The sequence below is a fragment of the Podarcis tiliguerta genome, assembly GCF_965153285.1.
Source record: "Podarcis tiliguerta genome assembly, chromosome: 2".
NCBI lineage: Eukaryota > Metazoa > Chordata > Lepidosauria > Squamata > Lacertidae > Podarcis > Podarcis tiliguerta.
The window spans coordinates 36,036,844-36,055,809 of NC_139535.1; the positions used below are offsets into that span (position 1 = coordinate 36,036,844).

At 45.6% G+C, this 18,966-nt stretch overlaps 1 protein-coding gene across 4 annotated transcripts; it reads right to left on the reverse strand.

Moving 5' to 3' along the window:
• Window positions 1–560: 560 nt before the first annotated feature.
• EFCAB12 (EF-hand calcium binding domain 12) lies at window positions 561–17,759 on the reverse strand. Of its 4 annotated transcripts, none has more exons than XM_083425443.1 (12): window positions 17,398–17,722; window positions 15,165–15,678; window positions 13,035–13,223; window positions 12,242–12,404; window positions 10,278–10,468; window positions 9,300–9,513; window positions 8,241–8,385; window positions 7,451–7,549; window positions 4,914–5,015; window positions 2,135–2,835; window positions 1,005–2,022; window positions 561–961 (listed from the first exon to the last, which is right to left on the reverse strand). In XM_083425443.1, exons 1-10 carry the CDS (start codon window positions 17,514–17,516, stop codon window positions 2,577–2,579), a joined length of 1,995 nt encoding a protein of 664 aa, XP_083281569.1. In that variant the 5' UTR covers window positions 17,517–17,722; the 3' UTR covers window positions 561–961; window positions 1,005–2,022; window positions 2,135–2,576. The 4 variants fall into 4 exon arrangements, with proteins under 4 accessions (XP_083281569.1, XP_083281568.1, XP_083281567.1 ...); XM_083425442.1 differs by having other exon boundaries at window positions 10,278–10,474; XM_083425441.1 differs by having other exon boundaries at window positions 1,005–2,835; window positions 10,278–10,474; window positions 17,398–17,759.
• Window positions 17,760–18,966: the final 1,207 nt, after the last annotated feature.

Below are 18,966 nucleotides of genomic sequence, written 5' to 3' on the forward strand. Positions count from 1 at the left end.
AATTACAGAGTTCCTGATGCTGAACGGGCAACAAACTGGTAAAGGAGATTCAGTATAAGTTAGTAGAAAGAGGTGCACAACAGTGCACCCCCCAACTTCATAATGTGAATAGCATGAACTAGCAAATGTGTGGAATTGTGGTTGCTGCATTCCTCCCTGGGTCCTGCTGCTGCCAAGGTTTGGCTTAGTGTTACATCTATACCTGGGCTGTTTTGTCTTGCTTGACCTGTAGTCAAGCTTTGTTCTTGGCTTATTGTTTGTGTTATTTTGCAGGGGAGATTGCGGCTTAGCTCTGGGTGGCATAGCAGCAGAAGCTAAGCAGCTGTGAGTACTGTTGTCCGTCTCCACACGCTTGTACATGCATAGCCATTGTTTGGCTGAGTGTCATGGGCTACCATAGCCAATATATGCTTATAGGATCTAAACTGACCATTAGAAACTAGGAAAGAGATCTTGTCGTTATGGTGGATAGTTAAGTGAAAGATCAACAGAGTGAGGCTGCTGTTTGGGAAAAAGACAAATTCAGTACTAGAGATTAGGAAAGAGACTGAAAAAACCTGCCGGGATTATAATACCTTTATACAGTACAGATCTATAATGTGACTGGATTTTGAATACTACATATATTCTGATTGCCCATCTTAAAAAGGAAAATATATATATTGTATTACACTTTTTTTTCATTCCCCTCTTCAAGGACTTCCAAAGTAGCTTACAAAATAATACTATAATAATAATAATAATAATAATAATAATAATAATAATGAAACCATAATACAATCAAGAAACAAAGAGCAACAAACTTTTAAAGAAAAGAATAAAACCAATAAAAGCAGACTTAAAACACAAAGGCCTGGGAAAATAAAAGGGGGTTATCTGGCACAAAAAAGATAAGACTTGATGTTAGAAAAACACCCCGGGGATAGAATTTTAAAGATAGGAAGTCACCACACAGAAGGCGCTGTCAATAGTCACCACCCGCCTCACCTTGGCCAATGGGGAACCTCTAAGGCAGATCTTAAGCTGATTGCTCATTCATGCGGTGATCCTTAAGGCAGAAGTGCAAAGAAGGAACATGACGATCTACTGGTGGACTTCTGGATGATTTGCAAATGTTTCTGGCTCCCAACTCTTTTAACTATAGCAACAACTAAGACCCCCCTCCCCCCCCAAATTATGTGCTAAAATAAAGATTATTTAGAATCGGGTGTTTTTGTATTAAAGGATTGTGAGTTTAGCTCTGGGGCAAATTCTGGGCCGAGCATGCGCTCGAGGGCATTCTACTAAGTTTTACTCAGAGTAAACCCGTTGAAATGAATGGAAGTAACTTAGTCATGCTCGTTAATTTCAATGTCTCCCCCGTCCCCCCAGCTACTATTTCACCCTCTAGTTTGTGAAATATAAAGACCTGTCTTATACTGAGCCAGACCACTGGTCCATTTAGCTGTTGCCTACATGGATGCTAGTGCCTCTCCAGGGTTAAAGGCACAAGTCCTTTCTGGAGACGGCATGGGTGACAACTGGCACTTTTGGCATGCAGAGCATGTGCTCTACCATGGAGCTACAGCTCTTCCCCAAAACAGATCCTGCATGCCTGATGTCTGACCACCCAAGTTTAAGGCCCTTGGATTCTGAGCCATTTAGGACATTACAGTTAATACCAGCACTCTGCATCATGCTTGGAAGCAAGGCCCGAGCCCACGCTAGGACTCCAAAGTGCTGGAAGAGGTGTAGAAAGAGGAATTTCAATGACCAATTAGTCAGATCACTTTCCCTATGAGAAAAGGCTAAAGTCTTTGGAGCTTTTCAATTTGCCAGGGTGCTGGGAGGTGAGCAAGAGAGGACCTTGACTGTGATGTATACAATTATGCTGGCTGGAGCTGATGGACTTGGGAGCCAAACTACACCTGGAAGGCCCCAGGGTGCCTATCCCTATGCTAGAACCTGCCTTCTCTCCATACATTTAAGAACCCTGATTCTCCATAGATACGTAAACACTCCTGGTGTTTTCCAAACTTGGGTCTCCACCTGTTTTTGGACTACAATTCCCATCACCCCTTGCTAGCAGGACCCATGGTCAGGAATGATGGGACTTGTAGTCCAAAAACAGGTGGAGACCCCAAGTTTGGGAAACACTGAGACAATACAAGGGTGACAAAATCAGTGATGGGGCCTGGGGGACCTAGCAAGCATGTCCCCTAAACCCATGCATTTACTTTTCGGAATGCCTAAAGTCAGAAAATGCAGAAAATATCTGAAGGCAGCCCTGTTTAGGGAAGTTTTTAATGTTTGATGTTTTATCACTTTTTAATTATTCTTATTAATATTATGTTGGGAGCCACCCAGAGTAGCTGGGGAAACCCAGCCGGATGGGCGGGGTATATTATTATTATTATTATTATTATGTTTACTGACAGCCTTGAAAAACCCCTTTAACCAAGCAAGACCGTTGCCATCCATCTTTCACTGCAATCTTCTTACCATGTTCTTGTTTTGCTTAGGATATTGGCTTTTCACAGCCGATCCGCCGGAGTAGTCATGTGCTCATGAAATGTCAGGAACATTTTGAAACACTGTCAAATATAATAATTATGCTTTTGGGATTCTGGATCCCCGTACGACACGTATCCCTGGTCATTGACTGGCCAGCTGCGGTCAGGATTGTACCTAGCAGGATAGGCTGGGGACGTGCGAGGGACGTGGCTGAATATAGCATTCCCGTTGTCGCGGGCTTCCAGGGGCAGAAAGAGACGCAGGTTGCTAAGAAGATGTCCTGGCCAGAAATTATTTGGGTCAGTCTTGGGATTCAGGTGGGCAAACATCTTCCTTAGCTCACTGAAAACAAAATCCAAGGAAAGAAATACTGTGAAACACAAACCAACACACAACCACAATATGCAGGCTTTGTGACATGGAGACTTCATGAAAACGTGGTTCGTCGTTCTTGCAAGCTCAATATGAAAATACACAGGTCTATGTAAAATGTAAAGGAGGCCTAGCTTTGGAGTAGGGTAGCTGTCAGGGAACTGCCATCAGTACTGGAGAGGGAGCGCAAAAGCCAGAGGGATTCCAGAGAGCGTCCCGGGATTGGGAGAAGCAGCCCATCTTCTGGGGAAGAGAATCAGCGTAGCACCAGTGGAGAAGGGGGGCAGATGGGGGAAGCGGCGAGGCGGTCCCATGACTCCTTGCCTGGGACCAGCGGGGAGAGTAGGGGTCCTCCGTTGCCCACGCCCTCCTTGCGCAGAAGGCTTTTGTGCAGAGAGAGTAGGAGGAGACTAGGCGTCAAAGAGCTTCTTTGCTGGAAGAAGTTTAAGAAACGCCCACTGACGGATTCTGCCAGCGATTGAGTCAGCCACGGGTGAGTGGCTGTCTGGACAGAGGAGGTTCACTTTGGCAGCCCAGCCAGGTGTTTGCACCCAGCCAGGGAGATAGGCACCTGCTTACGCACGAGCAACCCCTTAGAACCATTACAGTAGCGTTAGAAACTCAGATATATAAGCTAGGCGCTGAGTGACTCCTTAAACCAAGGTTACAGTCACCAAAATTGAATGTCTAGTTGCCATTTTGGGGCAAGATGGCTCTAAAGTCTTATTTTTCAAATAGTGGACTGACTGTGGTTGATTCTCATTTAAACATCTGGCTCATTCAGATGACAACCTTGAGCTAGGTTAAGAGCTTTGAGAACTTAAGGAAGAAAAGTCACTTGATCCAGGGACAGTCTCCATATATATATGTGTGTGTGTGTGTGTGTGTGTGCATGCATATGCGTGCGTGTACGTGCGCGCGCGCGCGCACACACACACACATATATATGCATATATATATATATATATATATGCAGGTTTTGGTGTCCTCGGGTGTCTTCCCGTGTAAAAGTTCCCGTGTAAAAGTTCCCAACTTTTACACGGGAAGACACCCGAGGACACCAAAACCTGCATTCCTGTACCCGTGAAAATCTACGAAAGCAAATATCTCACCTCTACGGGGAGGAAACCTTCCAGCTGACAAGAACCTACGAGAAACTAGAAATCCGAACCAACTTTTACACGGGAAGACACCCGAGGACACCAAAACCTGCATTCCTGTACCCGTGAAAATCTACGAAAGCATATATATATATATATATATATATATATATATACACACACACTGTATGCCCTTTCCAACCTCTTTTTCTTAATGGTGATTGCTCCTGTTCTGGCTGCACAGAAAAAGCACTTTGGTTCCTGAAATTCATTATGATTGTGCAGATCAAATATACTGATAGAATTCTACAGGATGTGGTTTTAGTGTGTGAAAACAATCCAGATCCAAGGATCCCCAGATGATGGAGATATCAGGCACCACCTTGAAACATCTGCACTAGACATTTAAAGCACTATGACACCACTTTAGCAGTCATGCCTCCCCCTACAGAATCCTGGGGACTGCAGTTTGTTAAGGGTGCTGGGTTGTTGGGATACCCCTATTCCTCTCACAGAGCTACAATTCTCAGAGTGGTTGAACCATCAACTCCAATTTGCAGGGGACTCTGAAAACTGTTGCTCTGTGGCGGGAGCAGCTCTTAGCACCATTAGCTACCACAGTTCTCAGGAGTCTTTGACTGTTTATACCACATTGCTTTAAAAGCCTGGTGTGGACACAGCCTTAAATAAAGATGGGATGGGGAGTTTGAGGGAATGCACACAAGCAGGGAGAGAATAAAAGAATGAAGCAGAGTTAAAGAATATTATCGTTAAACCTGGGAATGGGAAGAAACCAAAGCAAAGTGGAAAAAAGGTGAGGGGAGGGAAGGAAGAGGCCAACCAAACCTTTAAATCAAAAGCCTGCCTGAGGAAATACCTTCAGGTACGAGACTATAAATTGTTTTTAAAACTCTTCTAAAAGAAAAGAAGAAACATTGTGTGCCATACCTTTCCACATATTGTTCCACAAGTATGCCCATTGATTCAGCTAAGGCGAAGTGATAAGCAGTGAAAAAATTATCTGGAGGAAGCACTCTTTTTGAGTGAGGCCTGCAAAAAGAAATGCATCGTGAGCTTAGAGGTGGCCAAGCTGGAAAGGAGAAATCTGGTGAACAGTCAACTGACAGGATAGAGGAACCCCAGACCCAACACTTATTTCTACCCAAACAGTATATCTGAAATATTTCAGCCTGATTTCAGATCTAATCCCTGGAAGCAAGCGTAGCCTAACTTCTATGTAACACACGTGGCAATATTACGCACTCATTTACACTGACGGAAGCATGCTCACTGAATGCAGTGGCTGAATTCAAAGAGAAGGCAGTAGCAACTGGTTCTGCCAGCACTGATCACCTGACAAGCCCCTGACTTATTCTGCACACTCGCCCTGCGAACACTCTTGCCCGTATTTGCACTGGTGGTGGGAAGAAGCACCTCGGCGTCCAGAATAGAGGGAGCAGCCAGCAGGCTGGCTTTGGTTGATGCAAAGCAGGAGTGGGGAGCTTTCTTTCAGCCCAAGGACCGGATGGCGAACTGGCCCTCCTTCCATCAAGCACCTGACGCCATCACCTGAGGCCACTTCGAAGGGGCTTGCTGCCTGTGCCGACCAGCAAAGCCCCTCTTGGTCAGTTTGCAGGTGTGTTTTGGATTCAAACCACGCCTGCACGTGGATATATTTCCTCTGCAGACCGGCAAAGCTGCTCTGTAGAGGAAAAAACATCCGTTTGCGAAGCAGTGGAACCACAAACCAAACCTGCGAACAGGCGACTGCAGAGGGGCCTGCTGTCCGTGTGCCCCGCTCACCAAGGAATGTTCAGCCTGTGAGCCTGCTTAGGCACTGCAGGAGACCTCATTTGGCTCACAAGACTGTTTTCCAAACTATGCCTGCTTGTCCCACATCAAATGTCCTATGTGACATCAGGTGTGAGGGCAGGTAAGGGTGCAGCCGCAGAGCAGCAACCGGATGCTTACAGTGCTCTCAGTGTCCTCAGCCGCACAAGAATGCCTTCCATCAGCTTCGGCTGGTGGCCCAGCTGCGCTCTTATTTAGACAGGGACAGCCTATCCACTATTGTCTATGCTCTGGTAACTTCTAGGTTAGATTACTGCAGCGCGTTACACATAAGGCTGCCTCCGAAGATGGTTAGGAAACTTCAGCTAGTGAGGATTTCAGCGGCCAGGATGCTCACCGGGGCAAGATGGTTTGAAAATATTACACCGATACTGCCAGACTGCCAATTAGTTTCTGGGCCCCATTAAAGTGCTGGTTTTGATCTATAAAGCCTTAAATGGCTCGGGGCCACAATACCTCAGGGACTGCCTCTCCCCATAAAAACCGACCTGGACTCTGCGATCATCACCCGAGGCCCTTCTTCATGGGCTTCCTCTGTGTGAGGTCTGGAGGGTGGCAACACAAGAACAGGCCTTCTCTGCAGTGGCTCCCCGTTTGTGGAATGCTCTCCCCAGGGAGATGCCTTGTTTATACACCTTTAGGTGCCAGGCAAAAATGTTCCTTTTTAACCAGGCCGTCAGCTGATGGACATCTAATACCCTTTTAAATGTGTTGTGCAAGTGGGATTATTGGGTTGTGTTTGTTTTTATTAATATATTGTGCTTTTTACATTGTAATTTTATGTTGTGAACCACCTTGACATGTATGGGTATAGGGCGGTATACAAATTTAAAAACAAAAAAGAGGCAGCCTGTATGGGAGAGGGTTGTTGTTGTTTTTTGAATTTATATACAGTGGTGCCTCGCAAGACGAAAAGAATCCGTTCCGCGAGTCTCTTCGTCTAGTGGTTTTTTCGTCTTGCGAAGCAACCCTATTAGCGGATTAGCGCTATTAGCGGCTATTAAAGGCTTAAGGGATTAGCGGATTAGCTGCTAGAAGGCTATTAGCATCTTAGTGCCTTAGAAAAAGGGGGTGGGGAGTGGAAAAAAATCGCAAGACATTTTCGTCTTGCGAAGCAAGCCCATAGAGAAATTCGTCCTGCGAAGCGCATTGAAAAACAGAAAACCCTTTCGTCTAGCGGGTTTTCCGTCTTGCGAGGCATTCGTCTTGCGGGGCACCACTGTACTGCCCTATACCCAGAGGTCGCAGGGCACTTCACAGAATAAAATCAAAATATGAAACCACAAAATACATAATCAAAATAAAAACCCAATAACCCCACCTCTAATGTGAGGTAAACATTTGTCCCATGTGGTTTAGAGATAGAGGCCCCAAAAGTGGCTTTTCGCCCTCACTAAGACAAGACACCAATCAGCTTTTGCAGAGTGACCAGGTCAACTTCAATAGGAAGAGTCAGTAAGGGTGTGAAAGAATAAGGCTGCAATCCTCACCACACTTACCTGGGGGTATACCCCCTTGCTTCTGAGCAGACATGGGTAGGATTGCAGCCTGAGGCGGCCATACTCAATGGCACAGCTCTACATTACAAGCACCGATAAAAATCTAGGATAACACCCAGCAGGTTGAACACATACTTCATTAGTTTCCAAAACTCTCTGTATGACTTCCAGCGGGTGTCAAGGGTCTTGTCTGTTTTTTGGACCTCTGGCTTCTTAACCTCTGCCTTCTTCTTTCTAGGGGAGAAGGAAAAACCATTTGTTTAGAGACAGCAAGAGGGGAATAGAGGGAGAAGGCAAGAAAACACTCAGAACGGCGTTTGTCCGCAAGCCTCCTAATATTTTTGCAGCAGCAAAAACGCTGTTGTTCAAATGTTGCTGAGGAAATGATTTTAAGCCAGTGACCCGGTATGGGAGCTCGTAAGCAGCCCATAATGGCTGTCCTCTGAAGTAGGGGCATGGATGTGGCATAGAAATCCTAAGACCTTCCAGTCCAGAGTTCTGGACTTTGCATCCTATAGCGCCTTTGCTTTTGCTTGTGTCAGGTTGAGGCCCTTACTTTAAGCCTCGGTGCTGTTCAAGCCTCAGGAACATTTCCCGCAGTTCTTGGGGCTGCACTAAGGTATGGTACTTCAGTCAAAACCAGGCACCCTAACCTTATGCAGCTAACAGCCTACATTCCATGTGAAAGTTCCCCAGAACACCCATGGACAATTAAGCCAGGGAGCTGTGGACTGAAAGTGCCCAATCGATTCAAAATGCCCAGTTGACTGGCTTTGGTTGTAGCAAGGAAATTCCAGCGTGAGAATTTGCAAAGACTTCTCTGCTGCTTGTACAGGAACTGTAATAGGGTATTATCTTCAAACCAAACCAAACCTATTTGTATATCTTCTTGATTATTTTAAAAAAACCCAAAAACCAAACAAACCCTTTTTTGTCTCCCGAAGTGCTTATGGGTTGTGCTGATGGCAATCTTGGTTGGTATCCAGATTGGTCATAATAACCTCCAGGTTGTCTCATCTTGCGGAAATGGTTCCCCTCTCTTACAATTCTGTCCGGTGGGTAGAGCAAAGCTGATGGTACAGAAAACGAAAATTTTAAAAGAAAGAAAGAACTGTGGTATTACAGTCAACCCACATACAGCAAAATTTCTACCTTAGCTATACAATGGTACCTCGGTTTAAGTACTTAATTCATTCCAGAGGTCCATTCTTAACCTGAAACTGTTCTTAACCTGAAGCACCACTTTAGCTAATGGGGCCTCCCACTGCTGCCGCGCCGCCAGAGCACGATTTCTGTTCTCATCCTGAAGGCAAGTTCTTAACCCGAGGTACTATTTCTGGGTTAGCGGATTCTGTAACCTGAAGTGTATGTAACCCGAGGTACCACTGTACAAAGAATCTTGGGTAGGTTCAAGCAACTTGTGGATTTCCCCATGACTCACTTGAGTGGTGGACCTCTAGAGCAGACAGCTTGCCTGAAAGAGCCCAACATGAGCCGGTGCATCTGAGTTAATTGGGTGTTGCTGGCGTAACTCTGCACCAGCGAATCTCCCTCCTCGCTTTGCCTACCTAACGGAACTTGGATGGGCATTGCCTGCGCTCTAAAGCCTACCTTCATAAGGGCTAGAAACGCAGCCAAGCTGGTGTGCTTGTGGAGCATTTGTACGGAATCGCAGGATACCGACAGGCTGTGTGTTAAGTTCCGCAGCGCAACCCTACACATCTTTACTCGGAAATAAGTCCGCTAGAACCTAACTCCCTAAGCAAGTGGGTTTAGGGTTGTAACCTGAGTCGACTGTATTCTTTGTTATACCAGACCCACCACCCATCAAACCTGAACAACTACATAACAGTGTTATTCTGCTTAGGTATTTTTTTTTTGGGGGGGGGGATTAGCAGGCGACTTTGACCCTGAGCCAGTGTAAACACCACCCTGCTTTGACGATATATACAGCATTCCCTCCAGTCCCCTTGTTTCACCATACCCCTTTTCAGCAACTTCTCAGTAAGCGGGACGCCGTATTTTTCACACAGCTTGAGACACTGAATGTAGACCAGGTAGCAAGCCAGCCGGTGTTGGTCCACCAGCTCTCCCATTTCACCCTGGATGGTGCTCGGAAAGCAGTGGCCGTCCACAACCGCGTCTCCAGATTTCACAAGCTTACACTGTTCTGCATATTCTAAGGGGTTGGTCTTTCTCTGCAATGAAAAGACATTGCCTCTTTTGTTACAAAACATCTGTGCTGTGCGAAACATCATAGTGTGCCGAGGAGGATTTTCTACCTGAGAATTAAAGGGCCTGCTAATATAGGGCTTGTGGGAAAGTGTGGTCTTCCAGGTATTGTTGGGACAGCAATTCCTCTCAATTCTAATCAACAGGACTGATGACCAGGGATGATGGGGATTCTTGGTTCAAAAGCAGGTTTCCCATTCCTGACCTAATGTATATTCCTTTCTAACTCTGCCCTACACACTGTCAGGGTGGGGAGCCTGTGGCCCAGCGGGTGTTGCTGCACTCCAACTCCCATCAGCCCCAGCCAGCTTGGCCAACAGTCAAGGATGATGGGAGTTGGAGTCCAACAATGACAACAACAACTGAAGGGATACGAGTTCCCACCCCTGATCTGTGAAAAGGTACCTGAAAATGGTCTGAGAAGCTCCCCCCCACAAAAAAACCTCCCTTACTCCTGCAGCCTTTTAGTGACCCCAAAATCTGCTCTGAGGGAAGGGGGAATCATGGAAAGAGAAAACAGGAAGAGAAATTGCTGAAAGGAGCGTCCAGTTAGCAGGGGGAGAATTTCCACTGGATTTGACTCACTGATGTGAATAGAGTAAGTCCTTTAACTTGCAAAACCCAAGGTTTGGAGCCAACTCAACAGAGTAAGACAGCGTTTGAGGGGTAACTCGACATGTCTTTTTACAGCATCAAAGGTGCAAAGAGTTCTGCCGCAGAAACACGGTACCTTAGTCCGTCGTCTCATTTCCTTGTATCTTTTCCCAGCTACCTCCATCTGATTATAAGATAGACGCATGCGGTCTACTTCTGTGTTGATGGGGGGAACTTCAAGCCGGCATATCTTTGCTTCACCAGTATGTTTGGAGAACGTAACACTTCTCCTACAAGACTTCTGTGGTGCGGAAGGTGGGAGCTCTTCTGTTTCTTTCAGAAGGGGAGAAAGGGGGAAACATTAGAAACCTGTCAGAATTTCTCACAAACAGGAAATCTGTGCCATGACCACCAGCAAGCACCTGTCGCCTGACAGTTTAATGCCTTTTCACACTAGATCATGCTGGCTCATTCTCTTTCTTCATGGGAGGACATCATGAGATATTTTTCCTCACAGGGGTTTTCAAAGTGAACAGTAGCCATTCTTGTCATGAAATTCTACTCAATATTGAACCAGAGCAGAACTCCGACGTTTAGTTAGTAGAGTAAAAACTTAAACATGTTGCAGGATTCCCCAAAAATAGACCAGAGGCAATTAATATTGAATCCAGCAGAGTTTTACTGCTACTGAAGGCAAATGAGCATAATGGTCACAAATCTAATACATTCAGTATTGGCACAGTCCATAAGAAATCCAGTTGCAGGAGACTTAACTTAAACTTATAATAACTTATAATAAGTCTAAACCTTAACACTAAGCATACTATGTACAGAACAGCACACCAGAAGGAAAAGAGATAGAAAGAGAAAGTGAAACCCAGGCCCCTTCTGGCCTATATTTATGGTTAGCATGACCTTGACTGAAAGAGAAAGAGAACCAGTTTAACCAGCTGTACTCAGCTTCTCAGAAGAAATAACCCAAACAACAGTTTCTTTCTTCTTGTTTCTTTCACACAGAGAAGCTTCCAGAACCCTCTTGAATTAATTAGAATAGGAAAGATCTCTACACATCAGATCAATACTTTCTGCACTAAGAAATGCAAACTGACAATTCTGGCCTGTTGTATTAAAAGAAAGTAATTCCCTTGCAATACTTATTCGAGAGTAATCACCTCAAATCCAGTAGGGCTTACATCTGCACAGCACTGGGAATTCTAATCTGAGGTACAGACTCATAGAACTGTGGAACTGGAAGGGACCCAAAGGGTCCTCAAGTCCAAAGCAGGTAGCTATGGTGAAAACCAAAACAAAGCAGCCCTTATTTCTGATATAATTCAGAACGCTTTTGCCTCTGGCTCCACCTCTACTGGCCTGCAGCCCCTAACAGATTACATACACACCACTGAAGGAAATACAGCTCTTGACATAAAAAGCCTGTCCATTTGACTCTGAATTGCATTTGTTGGGGTTTCCTTGGAGTAGGCACAGCAAAGGGGAACTGTTCCCTACACCTTTGTCCCTGGCCAGCAGGGGTTGAAGGACTGCGGCGGCAGCTGTACTGCTCCATCAGTCTCCTTCGCTTCTGACCAGGGGCTAGGATGGCAGCCTTACAACATACCGGACAGCAGAGTATTTTTTGAAGAGGAGCGAAAGCATGGACTGAAAACTGAGGGTGGCCTTTCCCCCACCCCCTCTGGCAGTGGTTTGCAGGTTGGCCCAGTCATGCCACTCAATTATTTTATGTGAAGATTGACTCCGGAAGACCAATGCTGCTGGAGGTGAAAAGTACTACTGGGGTTATTCAGATATGACTCAAACATGCCTTTCAAATATGTAGGCCAAACCTGCCTTTCTTTCCCATCTGTAATCAGCTTGGGTTAGCATGGCTCTTAGAAACTCTTGGAGGTGCAGGATAAATTGCTACAGCCAGGACTTGTAGCATCAGGATACACGCTGCAGTGCCAACTTCTTTTTTTTGTACAAGGAATCCCTATGATAACCTTTATTACAACCATCAGCAACTGAAGCTGAAAACTTCACCCCCGTTAGCGATGTCAAGACAACAGAACCACGTCTTAACACTTTTGCTTGTTTGTTTACCTGGCTTTGATTCTTTAGGCTGCCTCCATTGCTCTCTTAAGTTATCTGCCCATATTCTCTGACACTCAACCAGGTCATCATTGCTTATATAATTCACTTTCTTTGACATCATGAGGTAGGTGATCACGTCTTCCAGGTCAGTTGTACTGAGAGGAATGTTGGTCTGCAAACGAGTATAAAATCAAAACTGCAATCATCAGGTCCAATCACAGTAAGTAAGATCTGTGACCACCAAACTGTAGAGAGAGTCACTCCTTATTGCAATAATCTGCCTTATCTTTGTACGTTCTTCACAAAATATGCATGTTTGAAAGGCATCATATCCTAAAAATACACATTATGTATGCATTTTAACCTAGTATGTGCTTATTTTTAATGTATAGTTTTTGTGCTGAGAACCATATTAGCAAAGTGCAAAAACGGAAGGGGTGATTTCATTTCGATCTGTATATTCTCCCAGGAAGCAGAATTCAGAACCTGTTATATTCAAATGCTGACCCATTGAAATCCTTGAGCATCCGTACTGTGTGTGCCCGTTAGCAGCAAGTGAAATTATGTAGGCCAATAGTTGGTGTGCAAGAGGATGCCTGTGCCCTGATCTGGGTAGGAGCATAAGCATATAGAAGCTGCACACACATCCCTCAACATAAGAGGAATCAAGTGTGCAGAAAAAGGGTTGAATATGTGATTCCCATGGCTGAGAAGCAACTACCGAAAATCCCCACCCAGGAACATCTACCCAATCTCTCTGTCTAAACAGGGACACGGTTTATAAATAGGCTTTGCCACTTACCTCTTGGATTATTTTAATGAAGTCGGCTCTGCTGAACCTCATCGTCTTGGTCCTGTCTGATTTCTTAAAGAGGTCCACCAGCTTGAGTTTCTGCTTGTGCAGAAGGTTTTGCAGCGTCACGAGCGACTTGGGGTGAGGAGCGTTGACACGAGGGATGACAATCTTGTGTGGTGGCTTCGGTCTCACATGCTGAAAGACATTGGGCAGGGGGGGGAGGGGATGGAAAAGACATGTAAAACTTTCTTCCTGTGAAGAAGAAACATTCACATTGGTCATAGGAACACAAAAGAAACAGCCAATCAGTCATCGCAATGAAGACAACATTATGAAGCCATGTAGCCAATCAGAGCTGGTGATGTGTTGATGGTGACGGCGAGAAAAACAATTCCCATTGACCCCACTCTGAATAGAGGGAACAGTTAAGTGTCCCTTTTGATCAGGTGAGTGAGCTGAACTCCCTGTCATGCTGCAAGTTTTCTTACTGGCCAGGATTGCAAAACAAGCCTGTTGCCCTGATCCAAATGCAGTTTGTGGAGTTGCGGGTGATGAGTTGAGGCAGAATGTGGATCGGGATGCAGGCAACGCCCAATTAACATGGGGTTTGTTGCAAGGCACCACACATTTAAGTGAAATTGAGTATATTTAAAGAACCACCATTGAAAAAGTCTGCAAACACCCCGTTTGGCCACCGCACCACCCTTTTTCTGATGCTTCCGGGTCACTTCTGGGTTTGGCGCGATGCATGCATGCATGAATGGTGCATGCATGGATGCATCTAAAACAGTTGCTGCCTGTATTTATAGATTCACATCCCATTGAAGAGGCTACACTGTAAATAAACCGTGTCTATGTTTGGATGTGCTTCCAGATACACATGTCCATGTATATTGCATTACCTTAACAAAATGCCCATTGGCTGCACATCCCCGTCCCCATCTTGCCCTAATCAGGATCTATGCTTGATGGGATTGTGGCAGGAGAGGGTTACGGTTAGCTGCTTGGCAACAGAGACACGCTCCCTCTTCCCCTCAATGTCCTTCCCAGTGCAAAGGTTTTTAACCGTGTGTGTGTGTTACATTGTTCTATTTTTGTTAATAGATATTGTGAAAGAGTAACAGCTGAGATGGGGAAACATTTTTGTTTGCAAAACGAAAACCTCCATTTGGGATCTTCACTACCTCAAATCAGTCAGTCAGTCAAATTTATCCGATCTGCTGAGCTGCTAAGGCACAGGCAGAAACCTTATAAGTAGAATATTTATCTCAACCCATCAACAAATTACGTATTTCTCCCATTATTTGAAGCTGAAACTCCCTGGAGAATTCTATCCCTATGAGATAGCACACAGGGAGCAAAACTGCCTTAAATCTCAAACAGCTGAGTCGCTGAGGCCAGCTGTGGTTCTCTGTGGCACTATGAACTTGCAAGTTCCTAATAAGTTCCAACACTGTCACACAGGCAACCCCTCATTTACCCAGGGGTTGCGTTCCGGATCATTGCGCTCTTGTCACACACCCCGTACCGCCCTTTTAGTGACGTCTTTATGGTGTTTCTGGGTTACTTCCGGGTTTGGCGCTGTGTGTGTGACAGCACATATATTGGTCACACCTAAAACAGAAGGAACGTGGGTGGCGCTGTGGTTTAAACCACGGAGCCTAGGGCTTGCTGATCAGAAGGTCGACGGTTCAAATCCCCGCAATGGGGTGAGCTCCCATTGCTCGGTCCCTGCTCCTGCCCATCTAGCAGTTCGAAAGCACGTCAAAGTGCAAGTAGATAAATAGGTACCTCTCCGGCGGGAAGGTAAACGGTGTTTCCATGCACTGCTCTGGTTCGCCAGAAGCGGCTTAGTCATGCTGGTCACATGACCTAGAAGCTATACGCCGGCTCCCTCGGCCAATAAAGCGAGATGAGCACTGCAACCCCAGAGTCGGTCACGACTGGACCTAATGGTCAGGGGTCCCTTTACCTTTACCTTAAAACAAGAGGAGAGCGGATCTGGCAGTCAGAGCCAACCCCCTGGGCTAACTGTAAGTAAGAAGGCAGGCAGGTGAGGCGTAGCTAAGGGCAGGCAGAGATAGGGGGGGGGGGCCTGCCACACTAGCCCCTAAAGGACCAGCCTCCACCGCTTACCTCAAGGGTGTCATCTTCCCACAACTTGGCTTGCACTTTAGTCTTCAACGCTTCCTTGTCTTCTTGTATCTTCCTCAGCACATTTTGTTCCTGCTCACTGACGGGCTCTTTCCCCATCAGCCACTGCTCCAGGTCCACACAGTTCAGCAGATTCTGCAGTTGTATTCTTCCCTGGATCCAAGCTTCCAGCTCTTGCAGATCTGCCTCCTCTTTCGCAGAGGTTTTCTCTTCAGCCTCTGGAGGTTTTCCTGAGCCCACAGGTTTCTGCTCTGGAGCGGGAAGTTCAGGCGGGTGAGGCCTGGGCCCGTGAACCGCCATTTCACTCATCGGAGGGGCAATGAGAATGCGACGTCGAGATCTGGGGGGCCCAAATCTGCTTGCTTTCACTTTGAGGAAAGAATGTGGATAAGCCTCTCTGATCTTGAATTGTTTAAAGCAGTGATCTAAAACCCAATCCAGGTTGTCGGCGGGGGAGTCTTCGAGCAATGCTGCATTTGACAGAGCTTCGCCTTCGCTGAAAAGAGAACAAAGGGATGAGGAAGTTAAATTTACCCCAGTAAAACAAAACCTTGTTTTATATCCCCCCACCAAAGCTAAGTCTCTTTCCATTAGACCTCCACCAGGAATGGATAATTCTTCCGTTTCTGCACTGTGTTTGATCTGACCAGTCAATCACAGTTACTCAAGGGCACAATTACAGGCTCTCTCTGAGACACACCATAGAAGTGGCTCATGAAGACACAGAAAAATAAATAAATAAATAAATAAATAAATAAGAAAGAAACAGAAGGGGCTGGAGTGTCTCTATCGCTGGGCAGTTTTTTCTTTTACCATACTAGATAAACTGTTTGGAGTACAACAAAATGTGCTTGTTTGGTTTTTTTAAAAAAATATTGCATGTAACCCATGTTCAGATTAATATGTGTATGTGGCGTTGGGGGGGGCGCTTACTTTATGTGCTGGCCTCACCCGCTATTGTTTTTAGAAAGGGATGGGGAGGGGGACAGTAATTTGACAAAAACTACAGGGGGCTGGAGCTTGCAGATTACCTAAAGGGCTCTCATACCTAATTGCCACCCCCCCCATCCATAAGCCCCCATGTGGCACCACATTTCATTACTTCAATGTGCAATTTGCATGCACGACACATTACTGTAATATAGAATAATAATTCACGGGGAAGGGATGCATTTATTCATGGCATAGGAACTACATGTGTTACTTGTTTCACCCAATGAGCGGATTGTTGAGAAGACAAGCCAGAACAGGTGTCTTCAAAGTCGGACAATCCAGCTTGGGTTGCCTGCTGGGTGATTGTGGCCCTGTGTATCAGCTATCACTGTCTGGGAAACATCAGTGTACAGAAAGAATGCCTCTTTCAGTTGTTCACTTAGTGCCATTGTATAATAGCAGGAAGCAACTTAAAAGCCAAATCCCACACTATGCTCATGAGAAAGAAAGAACTACGAGGTAAATTGTACCAGATAGTTTAAGATTGCAGGTTTTAAAGGTTTTTACATATCTGCACACCCTTCTTTCCTTCTTTTTTAAATGTATTTTTATTTTTTATTTTAAATGTATTTTCTTGGTTTACAAAAGTATGTGCAATCTCTCTCTCTCTTTCCCCCCCAAGTAACATTTTTTACAGATCAGTTTCAATTGTTGAGACATTAGGAAGAAAAGGGGGAAAGAGGTGGGGGGGGGGAAGGTGAGTGGGGGTGAGGTCGGGTGGCGATGTTTCTATTATACTTAATATTTTTATGGCAGCGTCGCTTGTGCAGGTTCTCTGCTATTCACTTGTGTTTCTTTGATGGTGAGAGAGGTTGGGGTTGGCCTAGGCACACCCTTCTTTCTTAAGGAAAAACAAACCAGATTTTACAAGATTAAAATTATTCTACCCCTATTTCTTTACAAGCAAAGAACAACCTCTTGGGGGAGGGGCTTCTTGTCTTTTATATGCTGTAAGGAATGTTGATGTTTTATATGAATGTTTTCCTGTTCTGTTTTATAATACAGTACATTTATGTGTGAGTTTTTCTATGTAACTCACTCAGATACCTTTTAGTTGACAACTTTTGGCCCATTGGTCATCTCCAATAAACAATAACAGTTCCTAAATGCTACACGACTGAATTCACCCCCCCCCCCAAAAAAAACCCCTACTGAACTAGTTGTTTATAAAGTTATCTATGGGAAACGGGCTCCGTAAGGCCTCATGCTGCAGTCTACAAACCTCTTGGGCGAAGAAACGCCACTTAGCAGAGGCTGCGATGAAGTGCTAAATTGCCGCGATCCACTCCGAGCGCCTGATGTTCCCGATGACCAGCTCGTCTGATCCATTTTGGTCAACATTTCGGTGTAGGATCGGACGCCTCCTAACAAAAAAAATCGTCCGGTAGGTTTTTCAGAAGAAGCTCAGAAAAGCCTTCTCATCTCAGAGCGGCAGAGGGGAAAGAAGAAGCCGAGGACGAAACCTTCTGTAACCCTCCAGCGGCCCTGGTAGCAAAAGGGCAAGGTCCGCGTTGTTCTTTCTTACGCATCTGCGTTAGAGCACAAGGCAAGAGTTGCATTTTGGCGGGCGCCAAGGCAACGGCCGCGGACGCCGGCAGCTGATTGGCCGAGAGACACCGGCCCGAACGTTGTGTCGGCAACCCTGCGAAGCAGCTCGCGCCAATCCCGCGCGGCAATGAATGGCTCGCCGTCGCTCTTGCGCCTGGACAGGGGATTCTCGAGACCGGGGTCGTGAAGCGGGAAGGAGACTGGACGTGGCGCACGCTTTTGGTTTGCCCGCAGCCTGATCCTATTCAAAATCCCACTGAAGTCAACGGGGAGCGCGCGTAGCTCTCAAGGCGAAGCACAAGTTAACACTTGAATAGGTTTCTGTGCTTCCCCGTCTATGCAGTTGGCCGAGCAAACAGAGTCGGCTTCCCGGAGCGACTTTTTAATAGTCGGTTGCCATATTTCAAGCAGTGGAAATCCGGAGCTTTTGGGGGCAAAGTTGTTGAACTTTTAAGCCCCCCCCCCCCCCGTGCCGTTTTTGATCTATTTTTATGAAAAATAGGCATGGGCTGCCGTAAATCCTGGGCACCCAATCCATTTTCACCTGGATGCCGCTAGAGACAGAGGTATTCCGTATATATTATATATAACCGGCAAATTCCAGACATATGGCAACCCTGTTTCCATAGGAGCCAATTCCTAGGGACTGAGGGGTCTTCGCTCCCCCTAATAAAATACTTGAGGGGGCCCACCCACCTCGTTGATGGGCATTGCCATTCAGATAGTGTGCGTGTGCCATGTCATGTGATCCTATTTTGAAAGGCAGGCCTCCCCCCCCCCAATATTTTATTCAAGTTTGCACCCCTGTCTATTTCACAATTCATCCTTCAGCTCCTAAAGTCTAAAGCATGAAAACACTGCCCATCATGAAATTGTTTGGTTATATAAATCACAATCTCATTGTTGGCACAGTCCCACTAAATGGCAACATTCATGAATATTTCGTATGTTTGGTACCAATGAAAACCTTGTATTCCACTATGAAATATATTTTATGGCACTCATTCTTTTCTAAGTTTTATATGATTATTTTATTCTCTTGTAATTTTATTTTCCCTCTTTTTATTATTGCTTTCAAGTACAGATAGGGTGAACCCACAGAATCAGCATGTTGCCACAATCAGCCATTTGGAACTATGTTTTCTATTAAGGCCACTTGCTTTTATTTAAGGAAAGGGCTGGTGCTGTGATGTTTTCACTCTAGCAAACACTGCTCTTTGCAGTTTTCTTTGCCATGTTCATT